The 15,425-nt window shown below is 41.7% G+C and overlaps 1 protein-coding gene across 1 annotated transcript in view; it reads right to left on the bottom strand.

The window, feature by feature from the left end:
• The window catches only part of IPO11 (importin 11), a 450,706-nt gene that overhangs the window by 91,002 nt on the left and 344,279 nt on the right, over positions 1-15,425 (bottom strand). The window contains exon 29 of the mRNA XM_066602787.1: positions 9,156-9,246. Coding sequence (XP_066458884.1) covers positions 9,156-9,246 — 91 coding nt within the window. The remainder of the gene's footprint in view (positions 1-9,155; positions 9,247-15,425) is intronic.

Genomic DNA, 15,425 nt, shown 5'->3' with positions numbered 1-15,425 from the left:
ATTAGGTGCATTACATAGGGGTGCCAATACTTTTTTTTACTTAGCATTGAATAATTGTGTTGTTAGCACATTACTTTTCCTATTTAGGACCTAGAGAATGGTTGTGTCAAATTTCATGTTTGTACGACACTGGGAAGTTACATTATATAGGGGTGCCAATACCTTCACACTTAGCATTGGGTGCGTTTTATAGAGCGAAAAATATGGCACCTCTAGGTCAACCTGCCATTGAGGATCCAGGGACAGCTGAGTGTAAATGTAATGGTGGTCTTATCACTTGTCACCCAGCTTTCCAGGAGCCGTGAATTGACCAGTTATAGCAATGTATGTGGTATAAATGCTTGCACAACTGTGCAGTTGGCATTCAGAATCCTGGAAGAGCTGAGTGACAATGTGAGGATTCCATTAGTTGTCACCCAACTTTTCAGGAACCCTGTATGGCACGTCTCATTATGGTGAGGTATGGGTTATACTTTTCAGCACAACCAATCAGTAGTACCTACAGGCAGCTCTCTCCCCTGCTATGGAGATGGCAGCTGTATAATAAGGAGGGGAGGAGAACCGCCTGTGCCTACAGCTGTTTGGTGGAAGTGGGGGAGCAACAGTAGTTCCCTCCGGCGTTAACTAATCAGCTGTTTGTACAGGCAGCTCTCCTTCCCTGCTATGGAACGGTTCGATCCTTATCAGCTGTCGGCTCCATAACAGGGGAGGAGAGCCGATCAAACGAACAGCTGATTACAGAGCACCAAAGGGAGCTGTTGCTGCTCCCCCACGTCCACCAATCAGCTGCTCGTACGGTTGGCTCTCCTCCCTTGGCCGCCAAAGCACACAATGGCTGAGAATGTCAAAGCTGATACTGGCATGGAAATCAGACAACTGAAAGAAGCAGTGCAAAACCGAAAAACATGGAGGGAGTTTGCCTTTAGGGTCACTGAGGGTCATGAACGACTAATCGGCTAACAACAAAAACAACAAGGATGGAGACTATAGAAGTTGGTCGAAAATTGAGTTTTGTTGAAGTCACCCAGTAGTATCACCGTTCTCATTCTTTTTTAATACACTACTGGCTTTGGCTCAAAAGAGTGCATCAAAAACTGCAAGGGCATTTTTCAAAAAATGCTATATGAAACTATCCTTAAAAGGTACTTGAAAGATTGTCCCAGTGGGATAGGAATGACTGGTAGCAACAATCAGGTACATCCCCAAATGATGCCCATTAGGTGTTGTGATTTGCATGAAGCTATATGATACAGTCCTATAACGTAAGCACCTTCTATTTCCGTTTTATTCTATACATAGCTACACATCTCTTGGTACGGCTGCGTTTGATTATTTCCTATATGCGCTTCATCGACTACATCAAGGCCTTTGACTGCGTAGACCATGACAAGCTATGGCAGGCCCTACAAGAGCTGGGCGTATCGGCACATCTTGTCAAGTTGATAAAATCATTTTATACCAATCAAGAAGCCACTGTGAGAACACAGTATGGGGGCACAGATTGGTTTGGGATCGGCAAAGGAGTCCAACGGGGCTGCATCCTCTCGCCCTTCTTGTTTAACCTATATATGGAAGTGATTGTGCGGAAAATGGACCTAGATGAATTGGAAATTTAGAGTGAAAATAGGTGGAAGAAACATCAACAATCTCCGTTATGTGCATGACACGACTCTGCTTGCAGAAACAGAAGCAGGTCTGAAGCAGCTGATATGGAAGATTAAAACTGAAAGTTAAAAAACGGGCTTCTACCAGAATTTAAAGAAGACTAAAATTGTGACCACTGCAAAAAATGGCCAAATTCAAATCAAAATCGACAACAAGGCCATAGAATGTGTGCGAGACTTCATCCTTCTTGGTTTAAAAATTGACCAAGATGGAGAATCTATGCCAGAGATAAAATGTAGAATAGCATTGGGGCGAAGTGTGATGTTAAAATCTGGAAAAGTAGGGATATCAGCATCGCAACTAAACGCAGGATAGTGCAAACCACCGTTTTCCCTATAACCATGTATGGATATGAAGGATGGACTGCGAAAAAAGCTGATAGAAGGATTGATGCGTTGGAGCTGTGGTGCTGACAAAAGGTGCTGCGCATGCCCTGGATGGCGAGAGTAACAAACAGAGAAGTCCTGAACAATATAAGACCCGATATATCACTGGAGGGTGAGATGACCAGACTCAGACTCACATATCTTGGCCATGTAATGCGAGCAGAGGTGCTAGAAAAATCTATAATGCTTGGGCATAATTCTCCTTCTTCAGCACCAGGCACCGAATACTGGCATGATTAAAAATCGAAAACTCACCGACTTCCCCTGTTATTTTTTGTTGCTAATAGCAACCAATCACACCTCAGCTTTTATTTCTTAACTGCTGAGGTAAAATTAAAGCTGCGTTGTGATTGGTTGATAGAGCTCAGCTTTCATTTCTTACACAGCTGAGGTAAAATGAAAGTTGTGATGTAATTGCTTGCTATGCGCAAGATTTTCTTTTGGACAGCTTTCATAAGAGTGCGGTGCTCGGCTCATTTTTGTTGCCCACTTTGTATATTACAGGACCGCTATTCATAAAATCGCTGTGCAACGCACCGGTATATCACCTAGTGTTTCATAAATCAATAGTACAGGCAAATATAAGAATGTTTGTAATAGATCTTAACTAAGAAAAATGCTCCTGTTATCACTTATCTGGCTCCTATCATCCTTCCCCCTGCCTTTGAATTCACTGCTAAAATCCGCAAGATGGATTAAGGGCTCCTTTCCACTTGCGATTGCGTTTTTTGTTAACGCGATTGTCAATGGGACTTTCTATTGTAAAAAACGCAACTGCGTTTTTGGTGCATTGCGTTGCGTTTTTAACATTAGAAAGTCCCATTGACAATCGTGTTAACAAAAAACGCAATCGCAAGTGGAAAGGAGCCCTAACAGCTCATTGATCAGATTAAATGCTGCTCATAGAAGTCTGTGGAGAGGGGAGGAGGAAGGACTAGCACAGACAGAGAGAGAGAAGGAGACACACACACAGAGCTGCTGAAACTAATTCTAAGGCCTCATGTCCACGGGCAAAAAAAGAATTAAAATCCGCAGCAGATTTTAACTCTTCTCCCGCCCGCGGATCCGCACCCCATAGGGATACATTGACCACCCGCGGGTAGATAAATACCCGTGGATGGTCAATAAAAGTGAATAAAAAAAAATGGAGCATGTAAAAAAACGCGACATGTTCCATTTTCATGCAGGTCTCCCACGGGGACGGCTCCCGCAGGCTTCTATTGAAGCCTATGGAAGCCGTCCAGATCCGTGGGAGACTTAAAATAGGAATAACTTACCCACAGCATGCCGGGCACGTCTTCTCTTCCTCACGGCCAGATCTTCTTGCTTCGTCTCGGCGGATGTGCCTGGCGCATGCGCGGGGCACGCCGCCGGCGTGCCGAGTACATCTGCCGGCCGAAGAAAGAAGTTCCGGCCGTGAGGAAGAGAAGACGTGCCTGGCCCGCTGCGGGTAAGTTAATTCTTTTAAATTCTTATTTTAAGCGCTCATGTCCGCGGGGCAGGAGGGACCCGCTACGCATTCTCCGTAGCGGGCCAGATTTTCCCCGTGGACATGAGGCCTAAGTGTTTTACTGCGTTCCATACACTGAAATCACATCTACACTGCTCAGGACGGATGTATATCATCAGCCGTGCTGCTGCTTCTTTGTGTATTACAGACAGAGAGAGGGGAGCAGAATCTCCTCTACTTTCTATGTTTCAAGGATGTTGTAAGATATGTTATAAATGTTGCATCTGGTGGTTGGTCCATAGCTTACTCTCCATCTAGAGACAACAGATCATGTTTAGAGATGAGCGAGCATACTCGGTAAGGCGATATACTCGAGAGAGCATCGCCTGTTTCGAGTACCTGCTGGCTTGTCCCTGAAGGCTCGCGGGGGCCGCGGGGGTGAGCGGGGGTTGCAGAGGGGATCGGGAGGGAGAGAGAGGGATCTCTCTCACTCTCCTCCCCGCTCCACCCCCCCCCCCCCCAGAATCTTCAGGGACGAGCGAGCAGGTACTCGAAAAAGGCGATGCTCTCTCTCTCTCTCGAGTATATCGCCTTTCCGAGTATGCTCGCTCATCTCTAATAGTGTTCCATCCACTTCATCTAAAATAGTTTACTGGTGGGTATACAATTGTGAACATTATACTCCTTGTGAAGTCCAATCTAATTTGTCTCCTATACGTTCCACATTACAGACCAGTAGAGTTGGTAGAAATGACTGCCATAGGATGATATAAACAGATTGCAACAGTTAATTACTTCATGACATTTATAATGTAGATTGACAAATCCTACAATCAGCAATTAATCAATCTAATTTACAGCGTTCGAGGAACCCACGCAAGCTAAGCCATGGGTTGGTTTATTTCCCAGCAGCGGCTGATTGTCACATCACATTTCGCAGGTCCTGGCATTAATAACAATATATGGTTTGCAGCTATGCTTCTGCCAGATACATTTATAACTTTGGTAGCTTAGGAAAACAGCTCAAAGCCACAAGTTACACTGTTCTATTAATGCTCCAATATTAAACTCATTAAAAACTATTCATTTTCACATTTGCCCTAATTAAATGGTTCGCTAACAGCCTTGACGTCTGCCTACACAAACACCCCACAGAACGAGGAGTGCCTCCTGCAAATAGAGTACAAGAATGGCACGGTTGCTGCGTATGGTACAAGCCTCTCAGCGGTACATTACTTAAAGTGCCCCAAATGAGTTTCTTGGAAATCGCTCTAATTAGCAGTGAAGATTAAGTCACAAAGTAACGATTACTAAAAACTTTAGCCTGTGTGTTTAATTGTAGTGGTGTTTGATACAAATCTGAAGTCTTGTAAGACCCAGCTATTTGACTGAAGAAGATGATTGACGCTAGGAAATAGTATGCAAATTAAAGACGCTGTTAACGCAAAACCATAAGTGCAAAATTACTTGCTTTACGAGGTTCCTGCAGTTCCTTCGAGGGAGCGAAGTAATGTTTAGTAGGTTAAATGTTCTGCCTTTGAACATTGAAGCCGCTAGTTTTATCAATTCTAGATCGATGATAGGCAACCTGTGGTATGCTGAAGTACTGTACTTCTCTACAGCCTATGGTGATCAACCAGCCTGCAGGGAAGCCAGGAGGTAGAGAAGAGTAGAAGGAAGATCACATCACAGCGACATAATCTAGGAACCAGCATGGTCTTTAACCTCTTCAAGACTTAGGGTCCATTTAGATGGGACAAATGTCAGGCAAACAACTCGGCATGCAGTTACATCTCAGGCAGATATGCAAATTATTAGGTTGTGGTATGATTAGATGAATGATCTTACCACCTAAGGTCCTAAAAGTGGTTCCACCCTTGGCCTATAAAAAGACTCTCTGAGGCTTCTTGTGTGTAGTGACCTCTTCTTCTGCTGATGAATTGCCCCTAACTGGGCTGTTCTGACCAGACTGTTAGGAGCTGTTGGGACAAGCACACTGCCCCCTGCTGGTGTGATGGTCTGGGTGGCCATCGCATACGACAGTCAGCCACCCCTAGTAGTGGTACGAGGGACAATGACAGCTCAGCGATATGTTCAGGACATCCCGCAGCCACATGTGTTCCTCTTATGATGGCTTCCAAGAGGTATTTTCTAGCACGATAATGCTCGGCCTCACACACAAGGGTGTCACAGGAATGTCTCCACAACATTGTCTCGCTTCCGTGCTCTGCCCAGTTGTCAGATTTATCGCCAATAGAACATGTATGGGACTATCTGGGATGCCAACATCGTCAGCCTATGAGTTTGCATGACCTAGAGGCTCAGTTACAGTAAATGTAGAATACTATGCCACAGGATACCATACAGAACTTGTTGCCTACACGCCTGCCTGTATCACATCTTGTATCCCAGTTAAAGTCTTTCCAGCAGGGTGCTAGAGCCTTCATGCCCGCCTGTATCACATCTTGTATCCAAGCTTGAGAGGCGGTACAACAGGGTACTAGAGCCTCCATGTCCACCCGTATCGCATCTTGTATCCAAGCTAGAGGCAGTCCAACAGGATACTAGAGCCTCCATGCCCGCCTGTATCACGTTATATCCAAGCTAGAGGCGGTACAACAGGGTACTAGAGCCTCACTTTGAGTGTTCAGTTTTCCGTAATGAATTATGCTTTTGCTCTGATATTGTAATCACTTACTTAGATCAATGTTACAATCACACAACTCTTTCTAGGCGCTTGATTTTTTTTTGACAATGAAGGTATGTACATACATATTGTACTAAACTTTTATCAGATATATATGTGCATTTGTTTATTTTGGAAGCAGATTTGAAAACATTTGCATGTTTCTGAGCAATTTAGGACACTTACTAATGTAATATTAATTTTAAAAATGTGGAAATCTATTGTTTTTGATTTTAGTTTAGATATTTCAATTTATATAAATGGTACTGAAGATTAAATTAATTGATATAATACTTAATGTAAGGGTACTGATGCTGATCTTCCTCAATGAAAAATCAGCACCAAAATCTGCATCGAATTATCCATGTTGAACAAATTATCCCTGAAATTACTAATTCTAATTTAAAGAGGACCTTTCAGCTCTTCTGACATGCCTCTTTTAGGGTATGTCCACACGGGACATATTGTCTGCCGGGGTTTCTTGCTGTAGACTTTGCAGTAAACCCACTGCAAATTCTGTAATGAATTCACGGCAAAATCTGAATGTTACATGCAGATATATTGGGGATTCATACTGCTCAATAAAAAGAGCAAATTTCACGATGAAATTCCGCTGCAAACAATTGACATGCTGGGGATTTAAAGGGAACCTGTTAGCATATTTGAGCTCCATAAACTACGTTATGGGGCTCAAAGGTGAGGGAATGAGCGTTCCAGAGAACTGCCCTGTATACTCATCGGGTCTCTCGTTTCTGCATAGCATGCCCGAGAAATCAGTGCACACGCAGAGTGTGGCTCTTTTCAGAAGGCTATGTACATGTGCTCTTCTAGTGATCTCTATGGGGCTTAAAGGTGCTGCAGGTTCCCTTTAAAATCTGTAGCACACGTCAATCCTACGTTCTTTTCCACAACATGTGGAGGAGATTTGTCAAAGTCTCATCTGCATGGCTTGTACTGTAAAAACTGGATTTTCTGAAGGAAGTACTGCAGTATTTACGCTGCGTGGAAACATACCCTGTGTATTCACTATCTTCAAACCCTGCGGTGTGCTCTTCCCTTATTAATCCTTTTAGATATGTATACATAAATTGACAAATGGGTGTTATCATAATTCCATAGAAACTTGTGTTACATGATGGAGAAACAATACTTATAAGGTCATCAGAAGCCAAAAGAAACTTATATTCACTCAACAAGTGAAACTTGTAATAACATTCTGCAAGCTAATAATGTAAAGGAATAAATAAAGGAATAATGCAGTTGCAATGCAGCATTAAAATGGTTCAGTTATATCAAGCTGCTAGAGGAGATCTGGCTGTGAAGTTATATATGGTCCACACCCTACTCTGATGTATATTTGGCCTAAAATACAAGCCATAGAATCCCAGCTGAAGCCTGTGATTGACTGAGCAGTGGCTTGCACAATAAACAGCATGTGCCCACCAGTTCCTGAACAGCAGACACCAAGGCTCCAGCGCTGAACGAGATGCCGCTGGAGCAAGTGAGTATGTGTATTTTCTTTTTTTTATATATTTCTGGGCCACTGATTTTTTTTTAAAGTCCTACAAAAACCCCATCAAGCATCACAGTATAACCCCAAATCACTCAATCTTGAGGGATATAATCTGTCCAGTTAGGAAGCATAAGTGATTTCACCTTCTTTGGTATAAATTAAAGTGCCAACATGTGCACTAGAGAGACTCCAGTAACACAACCCCAATAAGGGAATGTATAGGCGGTGGCCACAAATATTTACTCTCTCCTTATTCTTCATGACTGATTCTTCTCTAGTTTTGCTAGTGTCCTTGTCACTACTGCTGGCATGTGGTGATACTTGCAGCCCTCTCAGGTTGCACAGGTAGTTCTGCTCTTCCAATATGGCACATGCATGCATACAGTTGCAAAAGGTATGTTGCGTCTTCCTGCACAGTCTAAGGACTATGCAGCAGATACCAGGACATAAGCCATTACATGGAGAGAGCTGGACAGGGTCATAGAAGGGCATCAACCCAGCAAAAGGACCTTTGTGTGAGGCTGGACAGGAGGAGCACTGCCAGATGACCTCCAGTGGGCTACTGATCTGCATATATCTGACCAGACTGTGAGGAACAAACTCCATGCAGGTGGCATGAGGATCCGACGTCCTGTAGTGATACCTCTACTCACAGCCTAGCACTGTGCAACTCATTAGGCATTTACCAAAGAAGACCAAACTTGACAAGTCCGCCATTAGGACCACGTTCTCTTGACAAATGAAAGCAGGCTCTCACTGAGCACGTGTCAGATGTGAGAGTCTGGAGACAAAGGAGATCACTGAGATTTCATGTGTGATTTAAGCGTTCTCAATTTTTTTAATTACCTCTTTATTTCTCTCTTAGATCCATGCTTATCCTAAGTATGTTTGAATTAATTTATTGTTGCTTTCTCTACAACATCTGCTTGAAGTTTGCTCCAAGCATCTACTACTCCCTCACTAAAATAATATTAGCTAATCTCAGATTGTGCCCCCCCTGTTATTGTGGTACATTTCTGCCCTTTTGAACCCTGTTACACCTTTTAACATATATAAAGGTTCCACATCATGTCTCCCTTCCTTCCTACCAGGTATACAAATTAAAGGGGTTGTCCAGTTATGAACTAATGATGGTCTATCCTCAAGACAGACTATCAATAGCAGATTAGCCACGACACTTGTGCAAGGAGCTGATTTCTGCTAGAAGGAGATATCCTCACACAGAATGTATCATCAATAAGATCTAATAGGTCATTTTATTAATCATCCCATGAAGCGATTGGCTTCAAGGTCAGCTCCAACTGTGCTTGTCTTCTGCTGGACCTTTGGGGCCCATTACTGTGTCAGATCATGTGCTCACCAGAGGATCCTTTGGTGGGCTAGTCCATGTCTTCATGTAAGCTTTTCATTTAACCGTATTTTTGGGCTACACAAGTATTTCGTTTTATTACATACCATTCTTTTCCTCTTATCCTGTTCAGTTGGAGGCTCTTCATCTTCATTCACCTGAATGTCTTGGGGTTCATGATGTGACATTACCAGACAACTGAAATCACAATAGCAAAAAATGAGATGCTATTTCAGACTGAAAACAGAATAATAAAAAAAAAAGTCAGCATTTCCAATAGCTAAATTAAATGCACATGTAAGCCATACAGTAACACAAACTTCAGAATACATATTTAATAGCCATATAAAATTACAAACTACTGTCTATACTAACCGCGTAAAAATGCAGGGCTCAAAGCACATATTCTGATAAAACATGTGGGCCCATTCGTCAAATCCAGGTGAATAATGTATCCCTTAACTCATCAGTCCCAGGTGCTTCAGTGAGAGTATATATGGCCAGATATTCACATTTCAAATTCATTTAGAGGCTTTCTGGGTAAAAAGAGGTGTATTTACAGCTTGAAACCCATCCAATAAGTTTCACCCGGACGTGGCAGATGAGCCCACGTGTTTTGATCAAAAATGTACTCTAAGAACCTTGCATTTTTATGCGGTTAGTATAAACAATTGTTATTCAGATATTAAATGTGTATGAGTGCTGAGGCGTGTGTTACTATTACTGAAAACATAATACAAACAGCTTTATATTTTAAATATGAAGTTTAAAACTAATAAGTATCGTACTATTTGAGACACAAGATGACTAGTCCGGACTGGCACATGCTATTACATTCATTGTCAATTCGGTGAGCTGGATAATATCTTATTAATCAGCTTTATGTATAATTGGCTAGTAAAGAAAAATGATGTAAAGCAGCCTCTATAAACAAGCTGCAAAACATGACATCCAGCCTGGATGCTGCGGCATATAATGAAGTCTTCAGGGATAATATATAAATGAATACATTTGAGCACAATCCGTCCGCACTGAAAAATCTCCTAATATATTGACAGAGCCATCACGGAGGAAGCTTCTAAAGTGCATGTTATTTTCAGACTCCATATCATTTTATTTGGAAAATGATGGTTGGAAGTGCAACGTGAGCTTCTGTTTTAACCCCTAAATGTCCAGAAATTTCTGTCAAACGTACGGCTTAGTTAAGCTAATTCCCTCGTGTATTCGCACATTTTTCAGGTTGTATCTCTTATTCCCATTTTTTTTTCCTGCTGTTAATTTGTACTATTCACCTTGTGCCAGTCACTGCACTGGTTGCCTGCCCACCAAAGAACTTACTGCTCTCACTCACAAAACTCTCCACAGTGTTGCACAGACCTATATCTCCTCTCTCATCTCAGTCTACCACCCTACACATGCTCTCTGTTCAGCTAATGATTTCACACTAACATCCCCCATAATCCAAGACTCACATTCCATCTCTAAGACTCTTCCTAAGCTGCACCAGTTCTCTAGAGTGCTCTACCCCAGACAATCAAATGGATCACTAATATCCAGTTTTAAGCGTGTCCCTAAAACACATCTCTTTAGAGAAGCCTATAATATTCCTTAAGCTAACTCTTCTCAGTTTACCCTGCTCCACGTTTTTCCTCAGAACCTAATCGTATAATACTAGTCGCCACACTCCATGGATTCAAAGGCTCAGATACCAGTCTCATACAGCTTTATGTATACTACTGACTGTAATTAAAGACGGATGGACCACTATGCAGAACAAGCACTTTTACCTCGTGTCACCCCTATCTTCTCATAGATTGTAAGTTCTTGTGAGGAGGACCCTGACTCCTATTGCTCAATGTTTTAAAATTATTTGACTACATTATCCCATGTCTTATTTTGTCCATGAATGCAGCCTCTGTAAAGTGCTGCAGAATAGGTTGGCGGTATAAAAATACAGATTATTACGACTGAGGTTGGCATCAAAAAATTGTCAGAGAGTAGAAGAAAAAAAAAGTCTGCTTTTTAAACCAATAAAAGTTCCACTCGTTCGTTGGTTGTGTCTGGTATTGCAGATAAGCCCCCTTCAGCTGCACTGTGTACAGCTGCAATGCCAGACATAGCCATGGACAAGAGTGGCGCTGTTTCTCCAAAGCAAATAATACAAAAAAAACCTTTTCTCTTACTCTCAACCACTTTCATTCTGCTTTTCTAATACACCTGTGCACAGAACATAGCATCAGTTCCTCCTCCTGCTGTACTAAACGATAGTTCCTCTCTACTTAATTTTCCACATGTTTCTTCCAACCTAATTAGCTTTACTTTATATTCTGCTATCACGGTTGAACGAATCATCTTTCCACGTATCGCAGTCCTTGGCTTAATTTCAGTGCAAAACTACGGAGGCAAAAATTTGAAAAAAATTCATTTCGTTTTCATGGAAAGCTTGAAATTATACCCGTAATGCACCTGAATTTGTATGCATTAAGCAAAAAACTGCCTGCAGCTAAACAGCTGTGCGACATATGATAGAAGTCGACGTACACCAAGCATACCAAAAGCATTGCTTTCTCCTCGAATTGCACCTTTCTAGACTTTATCATTAGATTACATATGGTAATCTGCATACATGTATAATCTGTGTGGCGCATCGTTTGCCAATTACAAGTCAAACAAAGAAGAGGGGCAACATAAGAATGAGAGTCAAGATCAAGGAGCTTGGAGAGGGACAGACAGGAGGAAAGCTTGTTAAAAGTTCTACCCATTACCCAGAAGCAGCCATCCATGCTGCCGGATAAACCAATATTCTGGAGAACGCAGCAAACCTACGAATTCAACAGGATTTACTCGCTGTTCTCAAACTAGACAGACAAACAATGATTTTTAGGTCCGCATGAAAGATCCAATCAGCAATAAGATAACAATTTATCACTGATTGCTTACTCCACGCATGCATTTACATGTAACAATTATTGTACAAACCACTCGATCTAACGATTATTATTACACGATAATCGTTCAACGTACAAATCTGTCCTGAGAGACTGATACAATTAGGCTGGGCCGCCAGAATGATACATTTTTGCATACACTGTAGCGAAGCAGCAGATCGAGATTTGTGCTGCTGTTATGTTTAGCTCATAAAAAGGACTGTCTAAATTGGACAAAATTGTAGCAAACTTTTAAGGCCCTTTTACACGGCACAATTATCGTGCTAAAAATTGCTACATCAAGTTGTTGGCACGATATTTGTTAGGTGTAAACGCATGAGGCAAAAGAAGGATCAGCGATAAATTGTTAGATTATCGCTGATTGGATCTTTCGTGCAGACCTAAAATTCATTGTCTGTTGAAATGCTTTTGTGGGTCAGAAACGCTATCCTTTCTCCTTAGGGAGAGCAACTATATACTATAAACTAAGTAAGGAGACTCAAATGGCCACGCACGCTCCTCTGGGTAATATGCAAATAAGGGAGATGGAATAAATCCTCCACAGTTAGGTGGCACTGTGGAGGATTTATTTCATCTCCCTTATTTGCAATCCTTTTGTGGAAACAGGCATCATAATTCGCCGAATAGAAAGCCGTGGCAGAAGGGTTGACTAGAGGTGCGGTTATGATCCAATGAACAATCGAAACTACCCAAATATTGTTCAGTGTGAGTACATGGCAAGCGAATGATATATGATCCCCACTCTACTGATGGCCACATGCTTGTTCCAATTTATCTTGCAGATAAAGAAGTTCTAGGTCTGTTGAGTTTTCAGCTGTATTGAAAATGATAAAGCATGGAAGCCCAGAGATAAAAGAAAATTGTTATGCTTTTAATCCATCAAATTAGGTATTATAGATTATATTTAATATAAGGAGTCCCTCATTCGGGATCTCCACATGTATTAGGGTGGCCATACACATTATGTCTAGTTTGGATGAACCCACCAAGTGTATGGTGGCCTCCTGACTCTGCCCCGATGGTAGATGTTGGGGGAGATAAGGATCAGGCAAGTTGGATTTAAACTTCCGATCTGGGAATGAAGAGAAGAGTCATGGGTTGGCTCCCTGTCCTAAATGGCTAGACTGACAAGTCTCTTCCAATGCGGGCATGGAGTGGCCCCAGTGACTCCTCTCCCCATTCCTGGCAGCTTTTAAAATGCCACAGCCTTTCAGAATAAAGCATACATCCCTGCAATGTGCTCACCTGTCCAGACTTTATGTTGCCTGCAGTTTAGGCAGCATGAAACTATCGATATTTAACCCCTTCACTCGAAAAGATGTCCATCAAAATACTCCCTCCCTACTCTTCCTTAGTCAGACCTCATCTGGAATACTGTGTCCAGTTCTGGGCACCCCGCTTTAAATAAGACATAGACAAACTGGAGCAAGTTAAGAGAAGAGTTACTAAGATGGTGAGCGGTCTGCAAACCATGTCCTATGAGGAACGGTTAAAGGATCTGGGAATGTTTAGCTTGCAAAAAAAGCCTGAGTGGAGACTTAATAGCTGTCTACAAATATCTGAAGGACTGTCACAGTGCAGAGGGATCAGCCCTATTCTCATTTGTAAAGGAAAGACTAGAAGCAATGGGATGAAACTGAAAGAGAAGAGACACAAATTAGATATTAGAAAAAAGTTTTCTGACAGGAAGGGTGATCAATGAGTGGAACAGGTTACCACGGAAGGTGGTGAGTTCACCTTCAATGGAAGTCTTCAAACAAAGGCCGGAGAAATATCTATCTGGGATGATTTAGTGAATCCTGCACTGAGCAGGGGGTTGGACCAGATGAACCTGGAGCTCCCTTCCAACTCTACGATTCTATGATTTATCCCGCACATTGGAAGTTTTCAGAAAAACAAAAACGCCCAACACCAGAAATAGGCTTTTTTGATTATTCTGTCTCAGAGAAAAAAATTAATAAAAAGTAGTCAAAAAATTGTATGTACCCCAAAATGGAACAACACAAACCACAGGTCGTCCCGCGTAAACTGAAACCTCACACAACCCCCTCAACAGAATAATAGTCATAGCTGTCAGAAAATCGTGACAGAAAATAATTTTTTAAAATATTTATTTTAAGTAGTACAGCATAAAAAAAAAGAACTACATAAACGTTATATCGTCGCAATCATACTGACCGAAGGAATAAAGCTATGCCATATTGGTGCAGTGTGTACGCCATAAAAACAAGACCCCATTAAAGATGACAAAATTGCGTTTTCTTTTTTCAATTTCAATTACAAATTTACATTTTTTTCCTCCAGTACATTATGTGGTACTGGATAGTATGGTACCAATAGTACCATTGAAAAATACAATATGTCCCACAAAAAACAAGAGCTAAGACAGCTACATAAAAGGGAAATAAAATAAATAAATAAATCTACAGCATGGAGCTTGTAGACTTGTTCCGTGAGAACACATGGTATCCTCTTGTTACATACAGAATGACATTTTCTTATTCGAGTCTGCCATGGAGGGATACTGAATGACTGTAATCTGCACTCAGTACAATTATCTGAATCTCAGGCAGCATGAACCCATGACAGGTATGACCATTGTCCCTGTGTATGTGTTATTCTGAAAGCAGATAACACAATTGATGCTTTTGGGGACGTCTTTAGTCCTGGCTATTAGAGGCAAACCCATTTAAGAGCTAACATGGTAATAGTAACAACTACTGGTAAGCTGATTGTAAATTTGTCTATTGTAAATGTCTATGAATACAATTAATTGCTTCTCTTTAAGAAAATATTTGCTTTAGATTAAAGTAAGCCATAGGCCTTAGAATTTCATTTGCAGGTACCGGCTGCCAGAGAAGGCGACTTTCAATCCCACTGATTTCAATGACAGACCTCTTGACATGCCTCAGAGATCCAGACCCCCCCCCCCCCCCCCATCATGACAAAGGGGCATGGAGCTCAGCAGAATGCCGCGGCCCTATACATGGTGGCGGGCTGTGAGCCAAGACAGATGTCTGCGAGCATTGACATCTTGTGACATGTCCCAAAGACATGTCATAAGATGTTTAAACATGACCCTTCACTTCAATACTTACATTGAGTATTCATATGCTTTACAAGTCAGTCCGCTAATGTATCTCCATTTAAGGAACAAACCAGCGAAACGGAACGATATTTCAGAAATTTTAGCAATTTTTCGTTCTACTTGTGCACGATTCCTTTTGTATCCTCTAAAACCCTATAATGCTAATTCCTTCCCTTTAGTGGATTTGGATTTCTGCATTCTCGGTTTCTTAAGTTTCCATTTCTATTGACATACAGAAAAGCCGTAATATTCCACTGTGCTTCAGTAAGAGATTTAGCTGGTATGGAAGTTCCAGGGAAAATATGCAATTCTCAGCAACAATGTATATTCTATAGAAGGAA

The sequence above is a fragment of the Eleutherodactylus coqui genome, chromosome 5 (genome assembly GCF_035609145.1).
Source record: "Eleutherodactylus coqui strain aEleCoq1 chromosome 5, aEleCoq1.hap1, whole genome shotgun sequence".
Classification (NCBI taxonomy): Eukaryota; Metazoa; Chordata; class Amphibia; order Anura; family Eleutherodactylidae; genus Eleutherodactylus; species Eleutherodactylus coqui.
This window is presented reverse-complemented; position numbering and strand designations above follow the sequence as displayed.